General features: G+C 40.4%; 2 protein-coding genes across 2 annotated transcripts; one reads left to right on the top strand and one right to left on the bottom strand.

Moving 5' to 3' along the window:
• Positions 1–1619: 1619 nt before the first annotated feature.
• On the bottom strand, positions 1620–7979 carry LOC114846013 (glucose-induced degradation protein 4 homolog). Its single transcript, XM_029134699.3, has 6 exons — positions 7603–7979; positions 6468–6527; positions 6243–6350; positions 5893–5994; positions 5672–5802; positions 1620–3062 (listed from the first exon to the last, which is right to left on the bottom strand). The coding sequence occupies exons 1-6, from the start codon at positions 7792–7794 to the stop codon at positions 2999–3001; spliced, it is 657 nt and encodes a 218-aa protein (XP_028990532.1). The 5' UTR covers positions 7795–7979; the 3' UTR covers positions 1620–2998.
• Positions 7980–8000: 21 nt separating this feature from the next.
• atpaf2 (ATP synthase mitochondrial F1 complex assembly factor 2) lies at positions 8001–11385 on the top strand. The gene is made up of 8 exons (XM_029134698.3): positions 8001–8498; positions 8598–8642; positions 8770–8918; positions 9356–9453; positions 9899–9979; positions 10110–10222; positions 10421–10536; positions 10635–11385. Exons 1-8 carry the CDS (start codon positions 8381–8383, stop codon positions 10770–10772), a joined length of 858 nt encoding a protein of 285 aa, XP_028990531.1. The 5' UTR covers positions 8001–8380; the 3' UTR covers positions 10773–11385.
• The last annotated feature ends 285 nt before the right edge of the window (positions 11386–11670 follow it).

Below are 11670 nucleotides of genomic sequence, written 5' to 3'. Positions count from 1 at the left end.
AATTGCACTGAGCAACACACTTCACACTAGCTTCTCTTCCCTGTGTGTGTGTGTGTGTGTGTGTGTGTGTGTGTGTGTGTGTGTGTGTGTGTGTGTGTGTGTGTGTGTGTGTGTGTGTGTGTGTGTGTGTGTGGTCCCCCAGTGAGGGTATGTATCAAAGGCATGGGACACAATTTCCCCAAAGGGACCTATAAAGGCCGGTATGTTTTTGTTACTGTCGACAAATCTCATAAAAACACATAAGCCAATAATGTATTAACCCATTTCCCAGAACACGTCTGAATCGGAGCTTTTCCTGGTCGAGGCCGACGGCCGCCCACATGGAACGCTGAGGGCAGCTGAGGTGAAACCAAGAAGAATTATAGACAGATTCATTAGACAAGCGGCGTCGCTGAATTTTAGAAATACTTTCCACATCGGAAACCAACTATTACTCTTTACCAGCAAAGTAGGCGCAGCTGAACCGGTGCCAGAAGTAACACTGCTGAGCACGGCTTGTGCTTTACTGGAATTCGGTTTTACAGATGTTTCATAACTTCGAAAAGGGCTGCTCTGCCCTGCAAACACAGGACGCAAATACGGGGACAAGAGCAAACAGTGCCGATGGGGTTGTGTGATTGTGGCCAGTACAGAAGAAGCAGTGACTCATTGTTACTCCTTAACACCGCATCCGCCTGCTAATTGACCTCTCCAGCAGCAGCAATCTGAGACCTACAGCTTTACAACTGCTCCACACTGATTTGGCTGATGCTGTGAAATTGAAAGACCTTATGTGCAGTGAGTAGGATCTTTGCATTGTTCATTTGCTCTATATTAAACTCATTTTGAGGTGATAATACAACACCCATCCATCAGCTTTCAGCCTCTTACACAGGACCAGATCACAAGGGCAACAGCCTCTCCCTGGACTCTAGTTCCAGCTTGTCGAGATAATGCCCAGGAGTTGTCAGACTAGCAGAGCAACATACGTCGTCCCTTTCGCGTGTCCTGGGTTTTCCGTAGAGCCTCTTCATGGTGAGACACACCCAGAACACCTGTTTAGGGAGGGGTTCACCTGATGAGGAGAAGCAGTGGATCGACTCCAAGCCTCTAATGAGTGACAGAGACCACAGACTAGGTGTCTACCAACAGATGCCGTATCGTCTTGTAATCATGTGGAAATATCACGTTACACGTTGCAAAGTGAGACCTTACAGAAAACCTAAGTGCCACGTGGTCAAGCTTTCTAGTTCCATCAATAAATGTTTTTTAATTACTTTTTTGATTAATTAAATTACACAACACTTTCATCGACCTCCACCTCCATGTTTTCTGTTTACTGCATTTGCTCTTCATCTTCAACCATTAAGGAGTCTCAGTAAAGGCATGGTGTGAACGAACATTCAAGCCTTAAACTGAGTGTAGGCAGCTTTTAAATACACTAGAGGGCAGCACAGGGTCAAAAGCCAACCTTACTGATCCATTCAGCTAGGATAAGCAAACTATAGCAATCAAAATGTAATTACTACCATTTTCTTCTGCTTGTATTAAACCCTAATATTTGAATAAATAATATGACTGTATAATATACCAAATTATAACCGTAAATAAGCTGGTAATTACATTAGTATGATGTGACATTGTGGTATAAAAATACAGTTTTAATTGGAAAACCAAAACACAGTATTCATTTTTTTTTTTATGTTTTCCGTTTTCAAAATAACAATCCATTCTATACAGTCACGATACCAATCAACGCCAAGCTTATTCTCACACAAACACACGTCTGTTATCATACAGCTCTGATAGGATTTGAAAAGATGGCACCATCACATGGAACATCAGGGAGAACATCTCTATAGGCCATTTAACAAAAATACTTCTTTTCAATCAAGGTAAAACTTTTTTTCCATAGAAGGATAGAATAGAATTCTGTCTCTGAAAGCAGAAGGTTTTGTTTAGAGTTCTCTGCTAAAACTATTGCATAGTTTACACATATTCAGGGACATTTATAATAATAATAATAATAATAATAATAATAATAATAATAATAATAATAATAATAATAATAATAATATGTAAAACTTTCTCTTGAAATGCAAAGTGCAGGGTAAAAAGAAGGTTCGTACACAAACATGTAGCTGTAGACCTTTAAAAAGACTAAAAGCCTGACAAGCATCATTGAACCTTTTGAAATGGACACAAATAATCCTGACAACGTCCATTAGTAACATTTAGTCCATCCTTGTCCCAAACTACCCCCGATACAAGATCCACAGCAATTACGTGTCATAATAGCAGTTTTATGAACACAAACAGGGAATATGTTGCTTTTGTGCGTCGCTCATAATTTTTCAGAACAAAACTAAATATTCTGTGCAGGCAAACAAAGAACCGCCTTAGCTTTAAGAAATACTGTCATTGTAGCTTACAAGCTAGCTCACGCTCAAACCTTTAAACTCCGAGAGCTTCAATCGAGCCAAATGTCTCTCTTGTTGATTTTCTTCCACAGACACATAATTTATTTAGTATGATTATAACAGCAGACCCCTCACAGAAATCCGTGTCCAACGGTCGGTGCTGCTCAGCCTGTATCGACTGGAAGGAAGCTGGACGCGTTTTAGTGGCAGGAGGAAATCTCCCAAGTCTGCTTATAAAGTGTCCTGGGATTCTGTGTCAAGCATAATCTTTAAAAACACATTAAAATAAATGGGGAAAAAAATGGGTAGACCATATGAACCACACCCAGTCTTTGGTGTTGGCTCTATCTTTGAATGCTCCAGCCAGGGAGCATTGTTGCTCTCTTTCATCCTTCCCACTGATAAATACATTCATTTGTCCTATACTGTATCTCATGCACCGTTCAGCTGTTCATTGAGAACGTGCGGGTTTGCACTTTGCCAAAGTTCAAAGTTCCGTGCCCACTTGTTTTGCATCCTCATTAGCATCCACAGACCTCTGCTTTGCATCAAGTCTTCATCCACAGAAAGCAAAAAAAAATTCACACGAGCAGACGGGGTCACCGAAATTCGTAGATTGCTGCGCTGTGCTCGGGTACGTGAGTGAGGTTCAGAGACTGGTACCTGTGGTGAAACAACACAATACACGTTGGAATACAAGTGGAGATTTGATGACAGACAACTGGACTGGAAAACGTAATAGCAAATAAAAAGGTGAAAAATATATGTATAGTTTTAAGTTCGAATATTTTTACTATTTAGGATTGCTACAGTATAACACATCACGATACAAGGGTTAGGAATCAATATTCTGCAATCTTTTTAAAACTCTTAAAATATAAATAATTCTACATATTAAATTTGAGAAAAAATATATAAAAACACATTAACCCTGCAATTAAAGAATTTGGAGCAGTATTTAGTTACGTTTTTTCGATCTTTACTTTTGTACAGATTTTGTACTTGTACTTTTGCTCCCATATATTTTGGACCTGAAATTTAAGTTAAAATCATAAAATCCATATATTTTCATGCACGTGTGAGAAAGGGTGCATTTGTGAAATACCTCAAGCAACCAAACATTTGCTTCGTGTTTCACAGGGGGAAATCTAGTCCACTCACGTGGGCCTCCAGGTGACACTAATAAGGTGCTGCTGCAACGTGTTACACTGTGGCCCTGGCGGTCTTCGCTATGAACATGAGGAGACTGAGGCTGTGCTTTAAAAAAAAGTGAACAATGAAAGCCTCTGAGCCTTTGTCTTTCATCACCTTCTCGTTAAAGGAGAGGGAGAGGCGGAGGGTGACAGATGAGACAGGTCAAGTGGACCAATTCTTCTTGCACTTGATGGGGTGGGAAGCACATTTTCTTGCTGCCACTGGTGTAAAAGAGTGTTTACCCCATGGGCTTGGGTTAACTGGCTTAGCCTGTTAATGCCTTCTGAGCTTTGACCAGGCCACACAGGTTAAGCCAAAGACCTCTGTCTCCACATCACTTGGACTGCTCCTCCAGAAAAGCACAGGATGAGGTCATTTACAGCACAAGGTTTCATTCCAGAGCAGGAATGGGGGGGGGGCCTTGAATCCAGTTGGTGAATGTCGGAATCTCTGCTTGGCATACAGACAACACATACAGTAGCACACTGACTGGGCTGCATATTATTACAGCCTCTGAAAGTTGAGGAATGCTGAGAAATATTTGATGATACGTGTGTTTTGGGGGAAGATGATAAGCCACTAAAAGCTCAGGCAGGCTCAGTTTTGAGCAAGTTAATCTTGGTGGATAGCTTACTTTTGAAAAAACTCGACCAGTAACATCTCTATCATGCAGGCAAGTACTGTAAATGCTGCTTCACTGGCGAAGCCTCTTAATACTGTATAATATACCGGTAGGTCTCCCTCCGCCCCCAGTCAGGTAAAGCCTGGGCTCAGCTGGACGAATTAGCTGGACTCTAGTCAGGGAACCAGGCTGCATAGATACAACAAGGGAGCTTCTAGTTTCTCATGGGAGGAAAGTGAAAGAGCTACAGTAAAAGGGGCAGTCGACCATGGCAACGTGCAGTGGGCATAGGCCCCCACATGGGTCAATCACTGAAACTTCCATGGTTGGTCACGCTCAAGTAATTCCCATTGTGAAACACAGAGCAAAGTTAGCAAAATCAACCTAGAGTTGTCTTTGGGTTTTACACATGCATGTAGCGGAATCATCATCAAAAATCAGAAACTCTCAAATTTGAATGTGAAAATATGTGTGCGACACAAACTGTTGTTTGATACGTTGTGTTTCAAGACACAAAAGAGCACAGGAGCGAAGGTGAGTAAGGCATCTGAGATGCAACTGGGGTCAAATGAGCAGTCAAACCAGCAGCCAAGATACAGGTAGTTAGTGTGTGTTAGTGTGCCATGGATACAATGTTTACAGAAATCATGTGACACAAACGAGAGGACCTGTTGGACTCACTGTAGGGTGCAATACAGAAAAAGAACTGATGATACTACTGTCAGGCTTCAGTTCGTCACACAGATTAATGTGACACAGTCCAGCATCTCTGGACTGTGTCTCATTCATCTGAGCGATAAAAGAATGTGATCACATTTCTTATTGCATATTTAAACACAAATCCCTCTGCTTTGCGCAGAGACAGCCACTGATACCATTGCACCCTTCTGAATCGCTGCAGATTCTGGTACAACCGTTTTAAGTTCTAATATTTTTACAATTTAGGATTGATATAATATGAAATATCACGATACAAGGGTTAGGAATCAATATGCTGCAATCTTTTTAAAACTCTTAACATATTAATAATTCTACATATCAAATTTGAGAAAATCTGCCAAAAGGTAAACGACATGCTGTACTGTGTGTAAGAAAGAGTTCAGTTTCTTATCAGAACAATATGATTTCCCAGGTTTCTGTGTGATGTACTTGTTTGAACTCCGTTTACAGACAGTGTGTGATGTGTTGGGTATGGTGTAACTCTAGTGATTTTTTATCGTTTTGCTAATTAAATAAAGGTACCAACTGAATTATTTAAATTACGTCTGAATGCAAACTTCATTTTGCATTGGACATTTTCCAAGCCTCAGAGAATTTCCTCTATGCCTTCATTATTCTGGGATCCAGCACTCAGAGCTAATCGAATTTTTAAGGATTCTGACATACTGTAGTAATGTTATTGGTGGTGTGAGTTTGTTAAATGCTACTATTAGAACTCGACAGTATATAACATTACCATTCTGAGCTCCTGTGGTAGTAGTAGCCCTCAATAGTTGCTGTGGATTTCTGGAAGCAAATGTAGTAGAAACCGGCAAAAGAAGCTCCACTGATGTCTTTGATTGTATGGTCTGGGACCAGAAACTGCTCCTGGTGACATGGATAGGAAGGCAAAAAGCAGCAACTGCAGGTCAGGGATGAATTACAGTATGGTCAAGACTGCTGTAAACGACACCTTACCTTCCACCTCATGAAAATATAGTCAGAGCTCTTCAGATCGTCATAGTCAAAATCATCCGAGTTGAATGTCTTTGCATACTGATAGAAGGCCTGAAACTTGCCCTTGAAACAAAATAGAAATGCATTAAATCACAGTAAACAATCCAGCTGTACTGTATATCCTGAGGCATTGCTGTATGTAGACTAATTTAAATGATGCTTCAATAAGTTAGAAGCTGCAGCTACAGAAACATTTTATTTTTAAAAAGGTTCCGAGATGCAGATTTTTTAATTTTTAGAAAAAAAAAGGAATCAAGAGGGTTATTAACCTTAACCTTTGATGTGCACAGAACGAAAGCTGTTCAACTCACCCAGTGCTTACGATCAACATCCTCGTCTGCATCCCATTTTCGCGTGAGAAACGGCCGCTTCCTGCTGATGATCTCTCCAGCGAAGAATGTTGTTAAAGTTGGGTATTCCTATGAAAGTCAAGACACTACTCATAGTTGGAATTTGTATATTAGATGTAAATTAAACCAAGCAGAGAAATCTGTCAGATATTGTTAGTGGCTGAATAAAGAGAATTCTTCTGTTACCTCTGTCAGTCCTTTTATCTTCAGGTAGCCGCACAGGTACGAATCCTCCATTGTAACATGCTTTAAGAGACAAACATTTTTGTTGACATTTACTTCTTACTTACAGTTGTTTTAAAAAGTATATACACCTTCTTTGCGTTGTAAAATTTATATACACTACTGTATAGATCTTGTTTGTCTATTGGCCTCGACTCACACCGCAACTTTGACAAAGGTTTTAAATTTACACTAAATTAAATTGTGATCTATTTTCATTATCTCTGACATGAGTCTAGATTCTAGAATCTGATGATTCTGTGCTCATCACCACGATAAATGCGACCTCTTTATCAGACAGCACCATCTTACCTCTCAGCAAAAGATACGGGGAGAGAGGATAAATTCCTGCCGAAGTAAAATCACTAAAAAGAAAACCAGCTGAGTGCATGACACCTGAGACGGCGGTGGCGGTTCCCCTTTCAGCATGAAAAGTATACAGCTAAGACTGCGCCGGAGCCGCTTCTGGACCTTTTATTGGCTCAATCTACAGACTTTAAACCCACAGCACATCTGTAAACAAAGCCGCTCACAGCGTCCCATCCAGGCAGTAGATCTGCCAGGGTGGCTGGGATTACCACATTTAAGCGTGTTTAGACACATAATAAGTCTAAACAACATTTACAAATTAAGGGAACAAACATTTCTAAGGACATTTTTACTTGGTTATTATGGTTTACTGAGTTTTGCTTAACGGACAAAATAGATATTTGCTTATTTAAAATGAATCTAAATAACTCTCTAGGTAGTTTTTTCTGTGCACATATTACAATCACAAGATGCTGTCATGCTTTATTTATGCAATATAAATGTATAACTCTACAACTGCGATAAAGGTGCATTTTATCAAAAGCCACTATACAAATTCTGCAGTCAAACTAATTCAGTCTCTAGCAACGCTATTTTGTCAAAAACAATAAATAGGTGTAGGTTGTCGTATAGTAAAGGCACGTTTGGGACACGATCCATCCAACGCTAGTTACCCAGAGACAGGCCAGAGCTCAGCGACTCACCACCTGTCAAATCATCACATCGCACGTTTGACACTTGAGCAAATCAGCCCGCCTGAATAATGACACATTAGTGTCACAGCGCCCACCTGCAGGACAACCTCCACGTCATAGGAGTTCCCTTTGCTCTTCTGGTGGCCCCTGAACTTGGAGCCGCTGTACAGCAGCGAAGTGACGACGCCGGGCTGCTGTGTGTTTATCGGTGGCGGCGGAATAAGCAAGGCCGAGGATGCGAAGGCCGCGGAGGGGGAGTCGCTAACGTATCCAGCGGGGACAGGCATGGCTCCCGCTACGTTGGCTGGGCACCAACCGTGGTCAATGGTCGTTTGGGCGAAAGACCCTGTCGGCGTCTAGGAAGAGGTGATGAAGGTCTGAAACGGTACACCAACATCAAAATCTCCCCTAATTCTTCCACAATTTACTTTACTAGGAACCCAGCACCCAGAAAAGTAAGTGGACTTGGACACGGCGCCTTATGCAGCAGCATCTGTGCCTTTCATTGGTCGGCTGTGCGCACTAGCGTAGATCCTAAAATCTCATTGGTTGGACATACGGAAGACTTTCTGGGTGGATTTGAATGTAGTTTTCTCCAGTTACGTAACATTACCTACAAGCACACAATAAACTACATCTCCCAGCTAGTACCTGAACGTACAACGCTTTCTGTCAAATACAGAAGGTCGCGCATGCTGTGGACCGCGAGAGCTTCTTTGAAAGGGATATAAATATTTTGATGGAAATAGACATATTTAACAGCAATCGCGCAGAAATGTTGCTTCCAGTTCACTGAGGAATTCCAAAAAAATAGACTAACAGGACCTGTCTGCGTCTTTTTCAGCTAGCTTATAAACACACTTACTTGCCGTTATGTTTAGGACACTCGCTAAGCTTCATAGTCACTTTGGAAATGCCTTTTACCTTCGCAAAGTGTGCCCAATCTATCGGCGCTGCAGGTTTGCTTCAAAATACTCCACAACTACAACAGGTAAGTGAACTCAATGCAACTCAGTGTGTAGCAGTAATGCATTTGTAAACAGTAACTTAACGCTGTATTATTATTGACTGTGATATGTTTTGATACCAGAGCGAAAAAGATTTTATCAGGATGTCAGCATATCCCAAGGAGAAGGTAAGTCTCAAATGAAAGAGTTAAATAGGTTATGTGAGGGTTTATTGTGAAAATACTAGGCGGTAGCATGTATTACATATATATAATTTCATTTTTTTTCTTTCTTTATTCATTTATTTTTATTTAGGTGGTATGTTCGAGGTCAACCTAGACCAAAGAAAACTGAAAACCCCAGGAGGGAAACTTTTCACAGTACCAAATGAAGCCATGGCCATCGCCGTGGCAACTGAGTGGGATGCTCAAAGGGACACACTCAAGTTCTACACAATGCACCTGGTACTGCCTGTGGGGTGTGGATGATGTTTGAAACACAGTTTATTATCTCTATCTTTGGTTTGGGCCTATTTTTGTGTTTGCTTATGGGTAGAAGAGTTCACATTGTTTTTTTTAAACAAGTGGGTGATATACGTTTAATCTGTTTATAGTTATTGCTATTCTCTACAGCAAAAACATTTAGGAAACCAACAAATTCTGAATGAATGGATAATAAACAAGCAGACTTGATTTATTATAGTTGTGTGATACAGAAAGAGGTATAAGTTATACTTTTTGAAAGTAGGTGTGTGTAGCTAAGTGATTAGGTACGGTTAGTTCTAATTTTCGTATGCCATGTTTTAGTTGTTTCTTAGTGGTGGTAAAGGAATAACAAAAATTTTACTGACTAAAATGCGTGTGTTGATTTATTCTCTGATTTATTCTCTATTTTCCTGCAGACCACACTGTGCAACACAGCTCTCGATAACCCTACTCAGCGTAACAAAGACCAAATGATCAATGCTGCTCTCAAGTTCCTGGAGACTGACACTGTCTGGTATACTGCTTATTTCTTTACCATATACTGTATAGTACATGAATAGCAATCCATCCATCTTCTACCACCTAATCCCATAGACAGACAACCATGCATACACACATTCACACCTACGGGCAATGTAGATTGACCAATGAACCTAATGCATGTTTTTGGACCGGAGAGAACCCACACGAACACGGGAAGAAAATGCAAACTCCACACAGAAAGGCACCCGGTCCACCCTGGGAATCAAACCCAGGGCCCTCTTGCTGTGAGGTGACAGTGCTACCCACTGCATGACTGTTCCACCCCACTTCAATAGCCAGTGTATTATAAACATATAGTATACTGCATTTAATGTGTATTCACAAATGTGATTATTGGAGGATAGATGGCACAACATACAAATTTTTCAAATTATTCTTTCATAATAGTGTATTTACATGTAAACCTTTTTGTGTAGTTACAGAGTAGAGGAGCCTCTTGCCTTGGTCGAGCTGCAGAAGAATGAGTGGGATCCTGTGCTGCATTGGATAGAAAACCGGTAATAGTCACATTAGTTTGTGTTATGGTCAAGGACCACAAACTAAAACCAGCTTCTCCCAAAATAGCAGCGGTAAATTACATCATTGCACTAAGCTCTTTCTTAAATGCCGTCTTAAACTTAATTGCAGGTATGATGTCACCATTGGCTCCTCATACAATATTTTAGGTCCTGAGATCCCAGATGCAACGAAAGACACATTCCGGCAACACTTGAATTCCTACAACTTCTGGTCTTTGACAGGTGGCACATTGACAAACCTTAAACAATATTGTCTTGTTTGGTATGGCATGGTTTAAATGTATCCGTGGGAATTTTATTATTTTAAACAATTTAGCCAAAAATTAAATTGTAAAAGTTGTATAGTATAGTGTTTATAGTATTGTAAAATGTGCAATAATTGAAGTAGAGCTCTACAATAATGAGGCTTCTCTTGTGCAGGGCTTGAGTATGTGATTACACAGCTGAAGTCCATTGTGCTGTCACTGGGCGTGATTGACCGACATCTGAGTGTGCAAGAGGCTGTGCTACTCTCCAGACTGGAGGAGGAATATCAGGTAGAGGAGAAGCAGCTGACTTCTCTTCACAATTTGTTACTTTTCTCTGCTGTACTTTGGACCTGACTACAGTCATTGTTACATTTTCTTTTTCATAGATTCGACGCTGGGGAAGTGTGGAGTGGGCCCATGATTACGATATGTATGAGCTGAGGGCACGGACTGCTGCTGGAGCTCTTTTTGTTCACCTCTCATCAGAGAGTTCAACTGTGAAGCGCAAACTTCTGCAAGACTGAGCGTGACAATGGAATAAAATCTGCTGAAATTTAAAGCTGAAAAAAGCTTGGAGCATATTTGTTTTACCTTTTTTATCCTATGCTTCTTTATTTATGCAGACAAAAACACAAGTCCTGTTTGTTTAACTTATTAGTGACAGGTGTTCTGCCTCTGTTCGGTGAAAGAATCATCTCACTCCAGCACTACGTATTATTGGCTATGTTTATGTGTGTCAGTTGCCAAGTGTGACACTCCTTCCTGGGTTTCCAGTTGGTTCTCATACAGCCATGAAATTTCAGACTGGAAATTGTTTTGACAGAATGATGATAAATTTGTCTGTCTGTTTGGTGGAGTAATATTTACACCAAGCCAGCTTTCTTTCAGTATTTGTGTACTAAAAAGTGGATATGGCATATTAACAAACTGTTCACCCATTGCACCGCGTGGTATTTAGTAAAAGTATGGTTCAAGTGTAAGGTATTTACCTGGAGTAGGTAAAAATAATTCATTAAAAATATTTCCTGGAAATTAGATTATTGTTATCTGTTATGTGTACTTTAATATTTTAATAGCTAACACTGGTCATCTGAATCAATAAAATGTTGTACTGAATAAGACTTCAGAAGCCTGTCACAGAGTATGACCCCTCGAGTATCATTTACTTTTTTATACAAATTTGGGCTCCATTTTATACATCCATCCAGTTTCCACCGCTTAGTCCCATGCGGGTTGCGGGGGTACAGCTATCTATGGGCGAGAGGCAGGGTAATCCCTGGACAGGTCACCAGTCCATCGCTGGGCATGTTTTTTTTTTTAAATATGCATTTCTTCTTGACTTAAAATTCATAACCTTGCTTACCAGTATCAATTTAATCAAAATTTTAGAATTAAAACAAAGTAATTTAAACAAATTATTAA

Source organism: Betta splendens, chromosome 19, assembly GCF_900634795.4.
Source record: "Betta splendens chromosome 19, fBetSpl5.4, whole genome shotgun sequence".
Taxonomy (NCBI): Eukaryota; Metazoa; Chordata; class Actinopteri; order Anabantiformes; family Osphronemidae; genus Betta; species Betta splendens.
Note: the sequence above shows the minus strand (reverse complement) of the source record. Positions and strands in the feature narration are given on the sequence as shown.